We start from the raw sequence: 20649 nt of genomic DNA on the forward strand, positions 1-20649 counted from the left end.
TATTAAAGGTACTGTAGGCCTGCTTTTCTTATTTTAATTCCCCAGTCTCTTGGAGTAAATTTTATATACTGGATTTTTTTATTAAGTTATTTATTTACTTTATATCCTGATCACAGCTTCCCTCTCCCTCTTCTCCCATTCCCTTTCTCCTCAGAGAAGAGGTGGTCTCCCGTTGATTTCAGCTTATCTTGGCATATCAAGTTGTACTAGGACTAGGTATATCTTCATCTATTGAGGCTAGACAAGGTATCCCAGTTAGGAGAAAGGGATCCATAGGCAGGCAACAAAGTCAGAGACAGTCCCTGAGGAACTATGTCTATCTGGTGGTGGTTCAATCTCAGTGAGTCCTTATGGGCCGAGGTTAGTTGATTCTGTAGCTCTTCTTGTGGTTTCTTGACCTCTCTGGCTCCTTCGATCCTTCCTCCTCCTCTTCCAAAGACTCCCCATGTTCTGCCTAATGCTTAGCTGTGGTTCTCTGCATCTCTTTCATCAGCTGCTGGGTGAAGCCTCTCAGATGATAGTTACCCTAGATTCCTCTCTGCAAGTATAGCAGAATATCATTAACAGTGTCCTGGATTAGCTCTCTCTCATGGCATAGGTCTCAAGTTGGGCCAGTCATTGGTTGGCCATTCCATCAATCTCTGCTCCTTGCACATATTGTAGGCAGGAAAACTTACAGGTCGAAAGTTTTGTGGATGGGTTAGTGTTCCCACCTCTACTTTGGAAGTCTTGGAGATGGCTAGTTCAGTCTCCATATCCCCCATTGCTAGGAGTCTTAGCTAGGGTTACCCTCATACATTCCTGGGAGTTTCCACTGTCCTAGGTTTCTAGCTCCTCTCAGAGGTGCCAGTTCTCTCTCTGTCATCTCAACATTTGATCCTTCCTGTTATCCTCCTCACCCCTTCTCGCACCCAGTTTTCTCCCTCAGTTAATCTCCAGTGTCTATTTTATTTCTCTTTCTCAGTAAGATTCAAGCATCCTTCCTTGGGCCTCCCTTGTTACATAGTTTCTTTGGGTTTGTGATTTGTAGCATGATTTAGAAGTGAGTACATACCTTGTTTGTTTTTCTGGGTCTGGGTTACCTCACTTAAGATCTCTTTTAGTTCCATTTCCCTGCATATTTCATGATTTCATTGTTTTTAATAGCTGAGTAATATTCTAATGTATAAATGGAATAAATTTCTTCTTTATCCTTTCTTCAGTTGAGGGACATCTACATTGTTTCCAGTCTCTGGCTATTATGGTTAAAGCTACTATGAACACAGTTCTGTGGTATGGTGGAGCATATTTTGAGTATATGCCCAGGAGTAGTGTAGCTGGATCTTGAGGTAAAACTATTATTTCCTGTTTTCTAAGAAACCACCAAATTGATTTCCAGAGTGGTTATACAAGTTTGCACTGCCACCAACAATGGAGGAGTTTTCCTCTTGCTCCACTTCTTCACCAACATGAGCTGTCACTTGAGTATTTGATCTTAGCCATTCTGACAAGTGTCATATGGAATCTCAGATTTCTTGATTTTCCTTTCCTTGATATTGAACATTTCCTTGAGTGCTTTCTAGCTATTAGAGTCCTCTGTACCCCATTTTTAATTGGGTTATTTGGTTTGTTGATGTCTAATTCCTTGAGTTCTTTATATATTTTGGATATCAGCCTCTATCAGATGTAGAGTTGGTGAAGATCTATTCCCATTCTGTAGGCTGCTGTTTTGTCCTGTGTCAGAGTCCTTTGCCTTACAGAAGCTTTTCAGTTTCATGAGGTTCCATTTATTAATTGTTGATCTTAGTACCTGGGCTGTTGGTGTTCTGTTCAGGAAAATTTCCCCTGTTCCAATGCGTTTGAGGCATTCTTTTCTATCAGATTTAGTATATCCGGTTTTATCTTGAAGTCTTTGTACACTTGGACTTGAATTTTGTGAAGGATGATAGATTTGGATCTATTTGCATTCTTCTACTTGCAGACATCCAGTTAGACCAGCAATTTTATTGAAGATGCTTTCTTTTTTTTTTTCCCATTGTTTTGGCTTCTTTGTCAAAAAGTGTCTGTAGGTATATGGGTTTGTTTCTGGATCTTCAATTTGATTCCATTTATCAACCTGTCTGTTTTTAATGCAGCTTTTATTACTATTACTCTGTAGTACAACTTGAGATTAGGGATAGTGATACCTTCAGGAGTTCTTTTATTGTATAGGATTGTTTTATCTATCCTGTGTTTTTGTTGTTCTTTGTTTGCTTTTCCATATGAAGTTGAGTATTGTTCTTTCAAGGTATGTACAGAATTATGTTGGAATTTTGATGGGAATTATGTTATATCTGTATATTGCTTTTGGTAGGATGGCCATTTTTACTGTTAATCCTACCCACCCATGAGCGTGAGAGATCTTTCTATTTTCTTATAGCTTCTTCAGTTTCTTTCTTCAGAGACTTAAGTTCTTGGCATACAGGTCTTTCACTTGATTGGTTAGAGTTACACCAAGATATGTTATATTATTTGTTGCTATTGTGAAGGGTGTTTTCCTAATTTCATTCTCAGCCTGTTTATTTTTTGTATAAAGAAAGCCACTGTTTTTTTTTTTTTTAATTAATTTTGTATCCAGATACTTTGCTGAAGGTATGTATCAGCTGTAAGGATTTTCTAGTAGACTTTTTGGGATCACTTAGGTATACTATCATACTATCATATCATCTGAATAGCAATACTTTGAGTACTTCCTTTCCAGTTTGTATCCCCTTGTTACTCTAGCTAAAACCTCAAGTATTATTGAATAGATACAGAGAGTGGGCAACCTTTTCTTGTTCCTTTTTGAGTAGAATTGCTTTAACTTTTTCTCCATTTAATTTGATGTTGACTATCAGCTTGTTATATATTGCCTTTATGTTTAGGTATACAACTTGTATCCCTGATCTCTCCAAGACTTTTATTTTATCATGGAGGGGTGCTAGATTTTGTCTAAGGCTTTTTCAGCATCTAATTCTTGATTTGTTCATTTTTCTCTCTGCCTTTAGTTTGGTAAGGAAGGGTTTGTCTGTCTTGTTGATTTTCTCAAAGAACCAACTTTTGTTTTCATGGATTCTTTGTATTGTTCTCTTTGTTTCTAATTTATTGATTTCAGCCCTGATTTTTATTATTTCCTGCCATCTACTCCTCTTGGGTGTGTTTGCTTCTTCTTAGTACTGCTTTCATTGTGTCCTATAAGTTTGGGTATATTGTGCATTCATTTTCATTGAATCCTAGAAAGTCTTTAATTTCTTTATTTCTTCCCTGACCCAGTCAGTGGTCATTGAATAGAAAGTTGTTCAATTTCCGTGAGTTTGTAGGCTTTCTGTTGTTGTTCACGTCCAATTTTAATCAATGGTAGTCTGAAAAAATACAAGGGGTATCTCAATTTTCTTGTATCTTTTGAGACTTGCTTTGTGATTGAGTATATGGTCAATTTTGGAGAAGGTTCTGTGAGGTGCTGAGAAGAAGGTATATTCTTTTGTGTTTGGGTAAAATGTTCTATAGATATGTTAGGTCCATTTGATTAACTTCTATTCATTTCATTATTTCTGTTTAATTTATGACCCTCAATGACCCTTCCATTGGTGAGAGTGGGGTTTTGAAGTCTCGCACTATTAATGTTTGGGGTTTGGTATATGATGTAAGCCTTAGTAATGTTTATGTAGTACATTTAGTACAAATATGGGTGCCCTTGCATTTGGAGCATAGATACTCAGAATTGAGATGTCATCTTAGTGTTTTTTTCTTAAGTGTCCTTCCCCATCTCTTTTGCTTAATTTTGGTTAAAAGTCTATTTTACTAGATATTAGAATTGCTATTCCAGTTTGCTTCTTGGGTCTGTTTGCTTGGAAAATCTTTTTCCAGCCCTTTACTTTGAGGTAATATCTGTCTTTGTTGATAAGGTATATTGCTTGAATTCAATAGAATGATAGATTCTGTTTATACAACAACTCTGTCTTTTTTTAATTGGGGAATTGAATCCATTGATGTTAAGAGGTATTAATGACCAATGATCATTAATTCCTGTTATTTCGATGTTGGTGATGGTAGCATGTTCATATGTGACTGTGTGTGCATGTATGTCTATGCATGCATGTGTTTCCCTTCTTTTGATTTTATGGTGTGGAATTATTTCCTGTGTTTTCATGGGTATACTTAACCCCATTGGGTTAGAGTTTTCCTTGTATCTTCTGTAGGGCTGGATTTGTGGATATGGTTTCGTCATTTCCTCTTTAAAGGCTTCTATCATTTTTATAAGGTTGGACTTTTAGGTCATTTTCTTGTTCTGCTGTGTTAGAATATCCAGGGCTTGCTGTAATAGGATAGCTGGGCTCTGGTGGTGCCATATTGTCCTGGATCTTGCTGATGGTGTTCTTATTACTGGCTGTTAGCTATCTGGTTGTCCCTGATGCTGGCAGTCCTTCAGGAGTACAGGTAGTGTTGTGGGCAGGGGACAGGGCACAGGTTGCCACTGCTGGGTGTGCCCTAAGGGAACATGGCAGGCAAGAAGCCTGCGGCAGAGTCCTATCTGATTGTCCAAGGTGCTGGCAGAACTCCAGGTGCCAAAAAATGGAGCTCAGAGGACAGGCTCTATTCCTGGGACCCAGCAGGCAGGAGATTTGAGAGGGGAGAAGCATCTCACTTGGTTGTCCTTAGTGTCTTCGGGCCTCTGGGAATACAGAGGTGTATGGGGGTGGGGGACAGACAGATGTACAGATGACCAGGATTTTTATTAACATAAATATTCTGAAGGTTTTTAATTATTTAAAAAATCTATTTCAATAAAAAGGAAAAATTAATTATTTAAATACTTATGTATAATCTTGAAATTTATGTAGTTCAAAAAAGACTTAGTATGTAAAACCCCAGGTTTTTTTGGGCATAAAATGATGAATGACTGAAGTTGACATGTTTAGTAATAGCATAAATATAAAAGATGACATGACAAGAATTAAAACTAGAAATAGCATAATAGTATCTATAGAAGCAGGGTATGATGGCACATGGAGGCAGAGGCAAGACAGTTACTGCACAGTCAAGGCCTGCCTGATCTAGTTCTAGGTCAGCCAGGCCTACATAGTGAGACTCTTTCTCCAAGAAGAAAGCATTATCTATATAAAATTCTGTATTAAGTAGTAAATATGGAGGCCCCTGGAGTAGGGGGTAAGGGGCGACTCCATTAGCTAAGCAAAGGAGTAGGAGAAAATGTCACAACATTTTTTTTTATACCCTTAAAATGTGGAACTGAGGCAACTCATAACCTGGTATAATAATAGCTATGAAAGTGAAAGAAAAAGCATAAGGACTTCCAAAGTTACTTTTTTTGTTCTTATAGCTAAAAATACAGACATTATCTTATATAGAGAATAGACTTATAATTGGTAACTTTGTGGCAAGACTGTAACCACTTATTTTTCCCTGCTTTTTGTTGTCATTATTTTTGTCTAATGCACATCAGATGGAATTTTCCATTTCTAAACCTTTAAGTTTGCATTAAGTCCATTGATATTATACAGCCTTCAGGACCATCCTTCTGTAAAACTTTTCATCATTCTAAACTAAAACTCCCTACAATTTTTTGAGTATCAATCTCTTATTAGATATGTGGTTTGTAGATATTTTTTCCTATTTTGTGGTCTGCCTTTTACGATTCAGTAGTCCTGATGTGTAAAAGCTTTTAATTTTGATGACATCCAGTGAGTGTCTTTTGTCTTTTTTGTTACTCACCATTGGTGTCATTTTCACAATTATGTTCAAAACATTTTTTTCATTAAACTTCTGTAGAACTTTTCTCCATGATGACATGTAGCTCAGATAATTACAGGGATTTAGCTACTTTGAATCATAAGGCAGATAATTTGAAGATATAGCCTAGGCAGTAGAAGAACAGCTTCTCAAGTGAACTAGAATGCTGTCTAAAAATTAAGTTACTCAGACATCTCGGAATCCCTCCCTGCCTGTGACATACATGAATGACCTTAGTGCTTTGTAATAAATATGAAGAGCAAGTTAGATAGTGATGAATTTGCTTTGATCTTAAATGGAAAAATGAAAACCAATTAAAACCAATTCATGAATGTAGGTCATTTTACTTAAAGTTGACTGACAATCTAGAATCGAGCACCTTTCTGGCCTATCACATTTAAAGGCATCGACTATGTTCTAGGCCCCTTTGTCAGTCCCATTCTTTAGCAGTTTGAGTTTGAAAGTAACAATGGTAAAAACCTTGTTCTTTCTGCAGCCTTACTTCTCTATACAGTATGAAGTCCTGGAAGCTGCTCAGCTGGCTATAGAGACCATGAATGGCATTCTATTAGAAGGTTCCTGTATCAGGGTAAGGTAGCCAAAGCTGAAATCAGCTCCCTTCATCTAGGCAATGTTTACAGCACCCTGTAAGTAGGAACATTCTGGAGATGCTCAGGCGTGAGACAGTATAACAAATGCCTTCAGGGTCAAGATTCAGTATCATATCATTAGTTTTATAACTCACTCGGGGATAGATGAGGGTCTACACTGTATTCTTTATTAGTTGCCCTTATACCCTGAAAGCTCTGTTCTGAGTAGCTATTAAGAGTCTGCCCATTCCTTTAGCTTTCAAGGAGGTAAGACGGTGGGATGGTAAAGTTCTTTTGGCACAAATATACAAAATTTTAATGGAGGGAGGAGGCAGGGAACTGGAGAAAGATATATATGAAAATATGTATTTATATTTATGTGTTTATCAGTTACATCCACAATCAGTTCTGTGAATCACTTACTTGCCTCCTTATAGATTAGGAAGCTGCAAAATTAGCTTTTTGATGGACAGTATGACTGAAGGTTAGTTAAAATAATGACTTGTACCATCTTTCATTGGTTAGGTACACAGGCTTGTGACTGAACTCACCCTTGAGTGTGACACCCTTATAAGAGGGTTAGAGCAAGATTCTGAGAACCAAGGTACTATATATGTGGCTGGAATCGGGGAAACCTTTAAAGAACACGTGTTGGAGCAGTCCAACCTCTTCCCCGACCTGGAAGCTGTGATCCTGCCTAAAGAGGTTAAAAGCAGAAAGCAAAAAAACTACTGTTTCTTGAGTAAGTCTTACCATTAAATGCATCCTTAAAGGAAATTGGAGATGATAATAGCATGATATCAAGGAAGGGATTCATCAAACTCTCCTAGAATAGACAAAGGTAGAGCTTCTAATTCTGTCCTACCCCCATTCCTTAGCTGTGGCCCTCAATAACAAATGTTGGGATTTTTCTTGCTTTTAGAATTTAAAACTGTCAACAGTGCCCAGGTAGCCCTTGAAATTCTCAAAGGCAAAGACTGGAAGTTGAAAGGCAGAAATGCCTTAACCCCAAGGCACCTTCAGGCATGGCTCAAGGACATACATCCTGATCCAACAATGCCTATGGGGCTTCGAATTGTACCTCCTCTCTTGGAGAGGCACATCTTCAGGGTGAGTGAGTGTGTCCTGGGGTCAGCAGATTAGGTAGCTGCTTGGGTTTCTGGTTCTGGACACTGGCCTTCTGTCTTTGGAGCACAGTTAGGAAAGGCTTGCTTGTTGCCACTATGTCTATACTTCAGGACTTTTGCTTGTTTCTTGCCCTCAGCCCTGTCTCATGTTACTCTCCAGCCAACTCCAGCCTCCCCTTGCCCTGGCAATATTCTCTCAGATCTCATACTTTTACCTCTTTAATATCCACTAAAATCCCATTCTTATTCTTCAAAGTGCTTATCTAAGGAAATATGAGGGACCAGGGTGGGAGACTGGAGAACTGGCTACGTCTTTGGAGAGCTAGTTCAGAGCTTCCCAGAGTATAGTTCACATACAAGATAAATTTGACTGTCATAGGTAGACTTTTATTGCTATTTCCACTTCTGTAGTTTAGGACTTCCATTAAACTGTACAACCATGTCAGATCTGAGATTAGGCAAGATTAAAAGCAGAAATTGACTCATTTTAAGGGAAATATATATATAAAGGAGGCATATGGAGAAGTGTAGAGATAGAAGGCTGCTTAATGTTTGGGAAACCTTGCTTTAGTATCATACTTCACAGGTGAGAGACAGAAGTTAGAGCTGGTCAGGAACTCATCCCAAGTCACAGAGACACTTAGTAACAAAGGCCAGGCAGGGAGCCTCATCAGTGTATAGCTCCCTAGCTTAGGGCCCTTTTGGAAGACCACTTGAAAGAATCAACAGCAGCTGCCCTCTGCCACAGTGATCCTCAACACTTGAGGTTTTTAGAATGGACTGCAGTTTCAGACAGATTTTTTTCCAGGGCTTCCTATGGCTTTAGAACCTGAGAAAATGCTACAATTCTTCTAAAGGTGAACAGGAGGCTAAGTGTTGATACATGAATTTGGTCGTAGACTCTGAAGGCAAACCACCCAAAGATAATAGCCTGGCGCTGGAGCCGGAGGATTGAAAAGCTCTACCACAGCCTGAGCCCAGGCACCTTCTGCGTCATCCTGATGCCAGGAACCAAGAAGTAAGTAAGATTTGATGAGTTGTCCTCATGATTCTGACCCTTGGAATTTAGCTGTTCCCAAGGAAATACCTTTAGTTGAATTATGTCCAAGCACATAATGAGGATCGGCATGCTCATTATGTTAGTTCTAATCACTATGTTATTTCGTATAGCTAGACATTACATTCCTATTTTACATGTATGCTTATATGTATTGGTACTTCTGATGCAGTGCAATTGCCTTTCGAAGGCTTAGGTCCTCTAGTCTGAGACTAATGTGACAACAGGACAAGGTTTCCTATCACAGGGCCCGGGCTTAGCTGTTACCAGGCCTACCCTCCTCACAGGTTAGAAGTGTATTCTTGACTTCCTTGTTCTTTTCCTCATTGCTATCTCCACTTTTTTGTTTGTTTTTTGTTTTTGTTTTTTTCGAGACAGGGTTTCTCTGTGTAGCCTTGGCTGTCCTAGAACAAACTCTGTAGACCAGGCAGGCTGGCCTCGAACTCAGAAATCTGCCTGCCTCTGCCTCCCAAATGCTGGGATTAAAGGTGTATGCCACCACCGCCCGGTGCTATCTCCACTTTTGAAGCACAACAATTTTAAACTTTCTAATTTTAATCCTAACAAATACTGAAACAGGCTGTGTAGGTCTGGTTCTACCTCCTATTACATATTTTTAACAAGTGGCCAAGCTAGCTAGGAAGATGGTACACCTCTATAATCATAGCAGTTGAAAGATTGAAGCAAGATTATGAGTTCAAAGCCGGTCCTGAGGTACATTGTAAAAACATATCTGAAAATGAAATTCTCCTGTGAGGGATTTGCAGTAAATCAGTGATCCTTCAAAACATAAAGTGTGATAAATACTTTTTAAAAAATTGTTAAATCCTAAAACAGAGTGCAGTTGAGTGTGTGTATGCGCATGAGTGTGCACACATATATGCCACAGAGAACAGAGACAGAACAAGATTTTTGGAGTAGTTAGAAAATTATTGTGAGGTGGAGAAGGAGAATAAGGAATTCAAGGCCAACCTCAGCTACATAAAGACTTTGGGCCACTGTGGGCTACATTTAGTCCTATGTCAAAAATTAAAAGTATCTCAAGATTCTGATATTCTAGGAGATATTGTGCTACAAATATAGTTTGAGTAATATCTCTTTAATTTGGGGTTTTCTTGTATGATCTTGTGTAAGTTCTGGTCTGTGTCATTAATTTGGGATTCCTGTCATTCATCTGTGCCCGATATTTATAAATTTGGTCTTTCTTTTTTTGGGTTTGTGAGATAGGTTCTCTCTACATAGCCCCGGCTTTTAGCATTAAAGGTGTGTGCTGCCACATCTGGCTAGATTTGGTCTTCTCATGGCTTCCCACCGTTCTTTATATTCCTTTCATGTAGTTTTGTTAAGTTTTCATATGCTTTACATGTGTAGTCAATTTTTTTTGTATATGTGTGTATGTGTGCCATATAGCATCTCAAGTCATAGTCTCTCTTGATCCATGCTGCTGGTAAGGCTTCCCCTCAGAGTTAAAATTAGGTTGTTGAATATTCCAGTTTCATTATTTCTACCTTTTACTGAATTTAGTTTTCAGATCTTGAACTGTCTTATCATTTCATTCAGCCACATTCAGTGTTTTCTTGGACTTATTCTGATCATCTTTAAGTTCACTGAATTGTTTACTGTTTTCTGTAAACTCTTTGAATTCTTTGATGGTGTTTATGATTTTCTTTTAAATTGCACCCTAGGTAGTTTTTATTAGAGAATATTTCTACAGGACTCCTGGGTTTGGAGGGAGGTATAATGTCTTGGCCTTTGATATTTATGTTTTTGCAATGTGACTTGGTCATGTAGACAATTTTGTTGGTTATATGTCTGATTCTAGTCCACCTGTTGATTGGAAGTTTTGGTTTTGTTGTCCACACTTAGTTGGCTTCAGATCAGGTATTAAGAGTTGGTAGTCAATCCTTCAAATACTAAATGTTGATTTTGGATTAGATGAACAGGGTTAATTCCAATTCAATGGTAAGCAAGAAATGTAAATGGGATATATAGCTGTTGTACAAGCTGAGCCAATTAGGTGAGATACTCAATAGGCTAAGCCAGAGTATAGGGTGTGTGACTAACAGTGAGACAGAGGCTTAGGAACAGGGCAGGTAGGCGAGTGTTCAAGATACTCACCGGAGTTAGCCAGGACACAGGATGGCTAGACAATGAGGTTTAAGTACCAACAGACAGGCAAGAGTCCTGGGGATTCGGCAGACTGGGCCAGTATACAGGATGTTTAATCCAGTCTAAGCCTGTAGGTTTGGTGTGGTGCAGGTTGGCAGGGATCCAGGATACTCACTATACTGGCACATAGGGATCTGTCAAACTCTTAATCAAGTACTGTGCTACATACATAGGCTCTGAGTCAGAATTAAATTATTCACATCCTTACTAAGCACAATGCCTTTGTTTTAGTAATTTACCAAGTTCACACAATTAAGTATAACTAGTCAGGCTTTGAACCATAATGATCTGACTCCAGAGACATGCATAAAAGGCTAGTACTTACTAGACAGCAAGTTAACTTTATATTTTGCTCATTTTCTGCCTGCCTTGTATCACAAAGCTCTGTTAGTTCTCTTAACCCAGTCCCATGAATATTCATAAAAATGTGGCAGTGAACTAACAGGTATCAAATGACTCCTCAGTTTTAAGCACTGTTCCAATGACATGCAACGTTAGTTGCATTTTTAGATAGTACTAACAAAGTCTTTAAGTAAAATGAAAAGATTAACACTAGCTTCTAGGGACTCCAAGGACAGATTTTCATTACTGAAACCTGGCTGTTACTTGCTACTGTGCGATTTAAACAAGTTAGAACTGAGCCCTTCCTTGGAAGATGGAGTGAATTCTTGTATCATTGGACTGCTTTTAAGTTTTAAAAAGACAAGTGTTTAAAACTGTCCATACTTGATTTGTAAGAAGTGCCCAGTGAATGCTGGTTATTACTATGCTTTTTTAAACCTTGGTGACATAATAACTTAAAGTTTCTTAATTTTTCGAGACAGGGTTTCTCTGTGTAGCCTTGGCTGTCCTGGAACTCACTGTGTAGACCAGGCTGGCCTCGAACTCAGAAATCCGCCTGCCTCTGCCTCCCAAAGTGCTGGGATTAAAGGCGTACACCACCACCGCCCAGCAACATTTTAGAATTTTATATTTAAAAAAACCCTGGCTTATCTGAAATGTGAGATTAATCTGTTAAGCAGCAGAGCTAGGCTATGAATCAGGCTTCTTCACTGAGCTACTTCCAGCAGGCAGTTTTCCAAAAGCTGCCTCTTGGTATATGGCACCCATGCCTACTTAAAAACTTACTTCCTCAGCCAGGGGATGGTGGCACACACTTTTAATCACATCACTCAGGAGGCAGAAGCAGGTGGCGATCTGTGAGTTTGAGGCCAGCCTGGTCTATGGAGTGACTGTGTAGCCAAAGCTACAGAGAAAACCTTACTTGAAAAAAACAAAAGGCAAAAAACCAATAACCTAATATGTCTGTTTTTATTTATTACAGCACTTTTGGGTCACACCCTGGCCTAGGAATGATGAAAATAAAAGAGGAAGAGGAAAGTGACACCCCAGGCATGAGAGTATGAATCTCTCCACACTTTCCAACTGCCACTTCACTTGCAGAGAATGTGACTAGGCTATAGTCCTTTCAAGATGATGGCCAGCCTTTCTCTCTTGCAGACAGCTTTGGTAAAAAGTTGGGATACCCACTAAAGAATATTGTCCTGGGGATGGAGAGATGGTTCAGTGGTTAAAAGCACTGACTGCTCTTCCGAAGGTCCTGAGTTCAAATCCCAGCAATCACATGGTGGCTCACAACATCTGTAATGAGAGATCTGACGCCCTCTTCTGGTGTGTCTGAAGACAGCTACAGTATATACATATAATAAATGTCCTGTTCAAAATTCCAATAAATGCCTAAAACTCAAAACATTTCCTCCACTTAGATATGGTGAAGGGGAGGAGTGATGAGTATTTTATGTCTGAGTTTATTACACAGGTACTGACTGGTTCCTGTAGCACTACCATTAAACGACATATACTGAGACCAAGAGAAGAAAATCCAGCCTGTTTGTCAAGTTTCTGTAAATAACTGGCTAAACTGTTGACTCCTTGGCATCCGTTATAAAGTTAAAAGGGGGGCAGGGGAGAGAGAATGAACAAAACATCTGGCGAGAGCAAAGAGAGTAGAAGACTCTTAGCTTTATAGTCAAAACCCACTTTCAATCCCATGTTTGGGAATTCCTCCTTCTTGGGATACAGCTGCAGCATCACTCTTCACCAGCAGGTGTCCTCATCCAACCAGAGCACCACTTGGAAACTGGAAACTTCAAACTCAGAAAAAAAAAAAAAACAGTGCTAAGTTTTAAGATGACTTTCACAGGTAACACTTTTTAGAAAGATGGGACATGGCTCCACAATTCCTGATCCAAAGTAAATTCATCAGTCACATCAAAAACCTTGCTTTGTGTACACAGATCCTGTAATTCCACTTGAAGGGTAGTAAGATGCTTGTATTAAAAAAGATAAGGGGGGAGTGCATAAAGTAGATACTATAGGGTTATTACAAAGGAATGAGTGTGCACACATTCCCCTTCATATCTTAGCTGTTTTAATTATGTTGCTCAATTTAAGTTGAGTACTATTAATTCACAGATGCTCGTATCTCATAGAATTAGTATTTGGCTTTTTGAGACAGGATCTCACTTTATGTAGCTAACCTGGCTGTCCTGGAACACTATGTAGATATGCTGGCCTCAAACTCAAGAGATCCACCTTTCTGAGATCAAGAGCATTTGCCACCTCACCAGCTCTCAGAATTTACCATGGAGATAAATGAAGTTGAGTTCAGAGTTATGCATGTGTAGGGGTACAGAACAGTACTATATAGTTTTGATTCCTGATGTGTAGGGTAAATATACAAAGCTATGCATACGATTGGAACCCAGCCTGGAATGCTGTATGCCAGGATGTTAACAGTATTTCTCTCTGATTAGTATGACTGGTAAATCATATTTTACAAAAGGCTTTGATGTGTGAGGTTAAGAACTAAAAAAAAAAAAAAAACCAACAGAACCCCAGCATGCTTGGTGGTACATGTACACTGGAGACAGAGGCAGGTGGATCTAAGTCTGAGAGCCAGGCTACTACCAAGGCTACATAGCTACATAGGGAGGCCCTGGTTTTTACTTTAAAAAAATAAAAAAGTTCAGCATTATTACTTACAATTAGGAAAGAAAATAGTTCTGAAACTTTAAAGTTGGCCACTTAGGCAGTGTTTAACCCTTAAATGTAGCCTCTGTAAGTTGGACCATAAGTGGAACAAAGTACCAGTTTGATGTGAAATTGACACAGTTTCCTGGAGTCCCTCCACAAGAGGAAGCTTGCCTTGTGCTAGCGTGAGTTTCTTTTCCAGCTTGAGTTCAATTAATATCTACCCCTTGAAGTTCCTGTCCTAAAAGACCATGCCTCTCCTGGACATAGACAGGTCTGGGTTAGAACTTCAGCTCTGCTGCTATGTGTTTGGGTCATTCTGAGCTTATTTCCACAGCTGTGATAAGATGAGGAAATACCTACTTTTAATAGTATGAGACTTCAACATTCCACTTGTGGAACATGTCAAGAACAGCAGTAAAATGGTAACTGTTTTCCTATGAGACCTGCTTAAAATGGGAGATCAGAACCTACTTCATGGTTGTTAGCAAAAGTGCACAGTAAGTGGCAAACATTAGAGGATTTTGCAAACTGTTCCAAGAAGCCATTAAGGCCCTCTGAACCTAAGGCCCTCCTCTATCTCCCAAGACTCAGCAAGGCTATTTCCTTCAGAATGGGGTGGGTTTCCCCCAGACCCCAACTGCAAAACTGAAGAAATGAACCTGGCCCACAAAAACCTCTTGAGAATACTGCACACTGTGTTCTTCCAGCTAATGCTCCCACCTTTTGAAAACCAAAGCTGCCAACTTGGCCTCTTGCAAAACACACATTCCATTCATACGTGCGTTTGTACATTGTTCCTCCCACACCCTTCTAGGCAGCCAATGCTGAGCTGCTAAGACAGCTGCCCAAGGAGCAGTCTTAGGGAAATGGCAACTCAAGAGGTTTTTATAGAACTCGTTAGGGTTTTGAATTCCTGTCCCTATATTGGGATTGTTCAGAACATTAAACTATATGTTTTTATTTCCTTGACCCTCTGAAAATGACCTCTTACAAAATAAATAGGAAAGTCGGGATAAGTTTGGAAAATAAAAAGACATATCTAACTACCTAGAATAGCTGCCAATATTTTACAAGCTTAGGTTTTTTCTGTCATTCAGATTTTTTCAAATGGCTGCATAATATAGTAATATAACTCATAATTTCTAAAACACTACTTTGTTGACTCTGAAGCTGCAGTTATGTCCTTGCACAGTTTCTAAGAAAAGCTACTGTATTAATGCATATTAATGGTTCTTCTAATTACAGAAAGATATTTGTTTGCCAGCACTGTCTTAAATCTTTGCCACCGTGATGCATTGAAGAACAATTTCCATATGTTCAAGTACTATTTTCTGGAGTACCATTTAGATTGACATCCAACTTTTAAGAAGTTCCTTGGCCAGATTTTCTTCAATGGCTAGTATATACCTGTTGCCTGTTCTGATGCGAAGCCACCTACTTTTCCATGTTGACTTTTTAAGAGCTTCTTATGGATCAAATAAGGTGTCCCTTTGTCAGTGCATCTAGGCTGGGTGGTGGTGGCGGCAGCACATGCCTTTAATCCCTGCATTCAAAGGCAGAGTCAGTCAGATCTGAGTTTGAGGCCAGCTTGGTCTACAGAGTGAGTTCCAGGATAGCCACAGAGAAACCCTGTCTTGAAAAACAAAAATGTGCTTCCAGTTTGCTTTTTAAGGCATGGAAATCTTGTAACTTAAAGTCCTGATTGATTCAGGAATCCAGGTAAGTACCCACTGACCAATTGTATTTCTAATGATTTGACCTTTATTCTTCCTGACACAACTGTGACATATATGTCAAGCAGCTTCTTCTCATATATAAATTTATCCAGTTATCTACTTTTTTTCCTTTTATATTTTGGGTCAAAACCCAGGCCTAGAGGGATGACTTCTAAAGCCAACTTAGCCATCTGCTTTGAGGATTCAATAGGAGAGGCCAGAATTAAAGTGACTCTTTGTCCCTCTGGACTACTTTTTAGCATACTGCAATTAAGCTCATCTGGTAACTGTATAAAAATTATTTGCCAATCATTTTAATTGAAAATAGGGTTTTATCATCTTGTAATCCATTCACCACTCTGTTAACGTCCAGTTGGCCTCCTTTCTTTCCATTCTACTACTTTCCAATCTGTAGAGCCTATCTGTGCTTAATAGAAGGGACAGAGCACAGAAGAAACAAGCCCAGGAGTGAGGATTGTGGAGCAAGGGTAAGCTACAAGTTTTCTAGGGAGTGTAGTCAAGCTTATAAGCCATTCCCAACTGAAAAGCTTATCTAGTTCCCACTCAACTAAGTGATGAAAGATCAGATATCATCCCACACAAAACTGTGCCCCACCACCACCACACACACACTGCACTTGACATGTTTTTGATGAACCTTAAGGAGGCTTATGGTTCAGCAATATGAGGTATCATGGGTGTTTCACAGACTTTTTCTTAAATCCTAATACCAATGGAGATGCCTTTATTTTGCAGATGAATAAAAAATAAACTTAATCATTGCAAGCCTGATTAGACCTAGGGACCATCCATACATTTAACAGAGCTCAAAATTGTCATTTCATTTCTCATGGGAACTGCATTACTTCAGGTAAGAAAGATTTCAGTAATAGGCATGTAAGTAAGCATTCATGTGCATTAGGTCATCGTGTGTTGGAAGAAAGACTCCTATCCTACATGGGTCATTTTCTAAGTTGTTAATATAGGATAGCATCACATTGGAAAAGATTCCCAATGGGTTGATAAACTTTACCTCAGAATAAACTCACTTTTTTGTTTTGTTTTCTGCAGAAATATCAATAGTAAGGTAAACAAATTTATTGAATCCAACAGCAGATAGCCTTCAAATAAAAAAAAAGGAATACTGTAGACATCAAAGACAAAAGTGTGCATATCAAGTTAATATACAGGGGGCTATTTGAAGAGTGCAACAGTGCAGAGAATACAAAAGTATTAACTTTTGTCAAGTTTGTACAACCTCAAGAAACATATGCAGGTCACAAACCAAGAGGGATCCCCAAAGGTGGAGGGTCACGAGCAGTGAACTCATCACCTCAGTGGCTTAAGACAGGATATATGCACAACCAATTCAACCAAGCCGTTTGCCTATTGCTTCAAAACCTAGAACCATATTCAGTGCAGCAGGGAAGAGCATTTAACAGATTCTGAGGACTGGGGACCAGTATTAGAGAAAAGATAATTCTTCTGTAGCACATATATTTGTGCTGAGAGAAAAACAGCAGCTGCTGAATGGCTTCTTTTGGCAATGCTCAGGATATGTGATGGAAGCAGGTATCTATGAGAGCAGGCTGGGTTCCCAAGAGAAACAGAACATGATGCCCCAACACCCGAATCAGAACTTGATTTTTTTAGCTAATCAAACCACCTCAGCATCTGTGCCCAATGCTCAAGCATCCTTCTCTTAAAAAAGGGGTGGGGGTGGGGGCGGGGAGGAACTCCTGGTGAGCATCCCCGCACCTAGTCCTGGGCTGGTTCAAACTGGTATGGGCTGCAATTAACAGCTTACCAAAGAAACTCTGAATAAGAGTGTGGCAAGAACCTACCCTCTACAAGACCCAGAAGAAAAGATCAGTGTTACATGACTGTTAAGTAATCCTAATCAACATATTGTGATAATTTTGTCCTTTCAAGTATTTAAGCTAAATACTGCTTCAGTCTTCCAATTCCAAGTAAGACAAACCTTTGTCAGTGACCAAGATATTCAGGCCATCACTAGCCATCCTAACATACACAGGAGATAAAAACTTTTAACGGTAGTTCTCTTTCCATCCCTTTCTTAATTGTATAACTAGGTTTACTTGCTGCACTGAAGATCCCACTTGAAATAGACTATACATGCCAATACACACATCTTTTGCTTTGTTAGTTTTTGGACAAGTCTTTATCTTAGTAACTTTGCACCAATGTGTAGTCTTAAGTACATTATCTGTGAAGTCCCATAACCTGATCTGGCCTAGAGACCAGACCCTAGGAGACAAGACAGTACTGTTTCAAGCTAATTCTGTGTGCATCGTAATTCTTCACTGTGCCCATCTAATGTGAACAGTACTGCTTTCACATTTTGTGTTATCTTTCCCTTGGCCCAAAGCTTTGGCTGAAATTTGGATTTTCAGACAGCTCTGGAGACTTCTTTATCAGATAGGTACATACAGACTTCTGGACCCAACACATACTGGCACATCTGCCACGGTGAACAGAGAGCTGCTGAGGCAACCCCCATAAGTACAGCAAAGTGTCATTAAGAATGATACATTCAAGTTTGGCAAGGAAGACTAGGGGAAAGAATTCAATAAAGTAACTTTTTATATCATATCAGCTTACTAATAAGTTACTAAAGAATTACCATAGAAACTCAAAGTCATTTGCCCAAAGTAAGCAATTTCCAACATATTTGGTCTGTATAGTAATGCTTACACATTGCAGAATTTCAAAATGGCACCCTTATATCACATCTCCCCATATCACCACAAACCTAGCTTACCTGAGGGGCAGTTTGGCTCCCAGCCATTGCTCATCCAACCAATAAGCAGCAAGCCTATCTGAGGTTGAGTGAAACAGAAACTTTTGTTTCCCAGAAGTGTTAATTACAAACCTTACACCTCACAGAGAATCTCTTGGTAAAGCAAAACTACTACACAGAGAACCCAAAGTCCTCCCTGACTGTTCCTTCCTCTGGTTTCTCAGCAACAGATGATTAAAAACATTATCACAACTTCTACGTGGCTGGGGCTGGAGTGCAGGCACTGGGGTTGGAGAAACTGAGCCATTAAAAAAAAAAAATCTACCCAGTGGGGAAGGAATCTAGTTCCTTGAGTCTGTGGGGCCCTTGGCCCTTGGCAGACTCCCTCTCTTGGCACTTCCCCGCCATAAACCTTCTTATCTGGGACAGAAAGTCTTACCTAGCTCCACCTCTTCCCTCATTGGACTTCTACCTAATCCTGAATTAGGAACAACTAACTGGCTAGATGAGATCTTGTCCAAATGTTATAATGTAGGCTGTGCCCTTAGAAACTGCTGGGCTCCTGGATTCTTACTCAAGGGCTTTATCTTATTCTGGCTAGAAGAAAGGGGCACATCTGGCCCCACAGTCACTTGGGCCTTCCAGCACTATCTTAAGTCTGTAGCTGATATTCATCATCTCATCCCTCAAGAAAAGACAATTGTGAGGCTTACAAAAATGTTCCCTGTGTCAATACCAACTTTAGGAAATATGACTGTCATCTCCTTAGATAATCATCTTTATAAAGGTAAGTGCCCAGAGCTATAAGACACATGAAGAACTCAAAGCATGCAACTCATACCCAGGTTGAGAAACATACCCAGGATTTGGGGCAGACTAATCAAGGAAGAAAATTCCAAATATTTAATAGACACTTTTTCATTGTATCAAGAGTATAAATATTTTTGTAACTTTTATTTATTAAAAGATTCCCTTTTAAATCTGTTCCGAAATGTTGGAAGCTGAACTGTACAAGCTCCTGCCACCCACCTTCCAGTACATTTTTGAGGATATTTTTTAAGGGGAAATTATCAAGATGGTACTTTAGTGGAACAAGGTAGGACAGAGTCAGCTCTTCAGGCCCCAGTGGCAGCTTGACCAAAGCTGGCCTTGTAGAGTGAGCATGGAGTCTAGAGAACTGGCTCCTCCTTCCGTGAGCAAATTCATTCATGTTCTTTTTAGTGAAAAAGTCTAAATTAATATACAACAGCCTCCATTTGTGATGCTCCCTGGCATCTTCTTAAACTACAGATTGAAGGCAGCTCCCTCTTTCATGGCCAGTTTTAGCAGACAAACAAAGGGATATAGATACATATATGTGTATATATATATTTTATAAAGGTAAAATATATACATATCTTATATATGTATATATACATATCTGGGGGTAAGGGAAAGAGAAGAGGGTCATGTAAACCTAAACAGTCATCACATTACCCCAAATGAGCTTGACATTAACAAAAAGATAATAAATAACTCCTGGGGGTTAAGTGACAACGTGGGCGCAGCAAAGAGGGAGAGGGCACACATTTAATGATTCAATACACGTGGATAATTTGTTTGGCAGAGTTCAGGCCAGCCTCAGGCTTCTGCACTTGCCAGACAAGTAAGCTAATGATACTCAACAAAAACTAAAGAAAAAACAGTTTGAAGCAGAGCTCCATGCCATAGCTTTCTTTTAGGTCAGCTGGCTGGCAGGCACACTTTTCTCACCACCCAGAACGGAAACTTTGGCTCCAAGGCAAATGAAAAGGGGGGAAAGAAGTATTTCCACTTATGACATGAAAATACAAAAACATCAAAGAAAACTATCAAAGAAGTCTACTTCCAGCAAAACTGAGGTAGCACTGCTTTCTCTGCATTCAATGCTTAAGTGGTTTTCAGTACAATGTGTTCTAACAAAACAAAAAACTGCTCACTTGACTGACAGGTACAGCATGATGATGGATAAGTTAAATATGAAATGCAATAATAGGTCAAAGAAGGAATGAGCAAGAAGTGAGGGAGATTGGGCTTTGGATAAATTAGCTTAAAAGATGGGGTGGGGTGTCAGACTGCAAATGCTCTTGACTGGCCTTGGCCTTGGCTCTCCAAGAGCTCCAAACTGTCTGTAAATTAATGCAATGTGGCTAACAGTTAACACTGCTATATTCATATCTGTGTAAATCTTTTTAAAATAATTATTACAACCTAAATTCAACCATGTAAACAGCACTACACACAGTACAGACCTGCCCTGAAAAATAATATGCAAAACTGAGATCTGGCACTGTATCATTTTGTAATGTTAATTCAACCTAACAATCCCACTCCCCAACCCGGGCCTACACCCTCCCCCACAAAAACAAAACAAATCTAATAAAAGTTGTGCAAGAAATGGCAGGCTTATTCTATCTGAAGGCTTCAAAAA

At 39.3% G+C, this 20649-nt stretch overlaps 2 protein-coding genes across 15 annotated transcripts in view; one reads left to right on the top strand and one right to left on the bottom strand.

The window, feature by feature from the left end:
- Rexo5 (RNA exonuclease 5) overlaps positions 1 to 12569 on the top strand; it is a 59417-nt gene extending 46848 nt beyond the window's left edge. For 3 of the 7 annotated variants that reach the window (XM_031388072.1, XM_031388076.1, XM_031388078.1), the window contains 5 exons: positions 6242 to 6334; positions 6861 to 7077; positions 7258 to 7445; positions 8362 to 8480; positions 12013 to 12569. In XM_031388072.1, the coding sequence (XP_031243932.1) occupies positions 6242 to 6334; positions 6861 to 7077; positions 7258 to 7445; positions 8362 to 8480; positions 12013 to 12094 (699 nt within the window). In that variant the 3' untranslated portion in view covers positions 12095 to 12569. Of the gene's footprint in view, positions 1 to 6241; positions 6335 to 6860; positions 7078 to 7257; positions 7446 to 8319; positions 8481 to 12012 lie in introns of those variants that run through there. The other 4 variants (XM_031388075.1, XM_031388073.1, XM_031388074.1 and 1 more) reach the window with 3 other exon arrangements.
- Positions 12570 to 12680: 111 nt separating this feature from the next.
- Positions 12681 to 20649, bottom strand: part of Dcun1d3 (defective in cullin neddylation 1 domain containing 3) — a 46964-nt gene continuing 38995 nt past the window's right edge. For 6 of the 8 annotated variants that reach the window (XM_031388090.1, XM_031388091.1, XM_031388088.1 and 3 more), the window contains exons 3-4: positions 16489 to 16560; positions 12681 to 12842 (exon numbers count right to left, since the gene is read on the bottom strand). In XM_031388090.1, coding sequence (XP_031243950.1) covers positions 12779 to 12842; positions 16489 to 16560 — 136 coding nt within the window. In that variant the 3' untranslated portion in view covers positions 12681 to 12778. The remainder of the gene's footprint in view (positions 12843 to 16488; positions 16561 to 20649) is intronic. The other 2 variants (XM_031388095.1, XM_031388096.1) reach the window with 2 other exon arrangements.

The sequence above is a fragment of the Mastomys coucha genome, unplaced genomic scaffold (assembly GCF_008632895.1).
Source record: "Mastomys coucha isolate ucsf_1 unplaced genomic scaffold, UCSF_Mcou_1 pScaffold21, whole genome shotgun sequence".
NCBI classification, from domain to species: domain Eukaryota; kingdom Metazoa; phylum Chordata; class Mammalia; order Rodentia; family Muridae; genus Mastomys; species Mastomys coucha.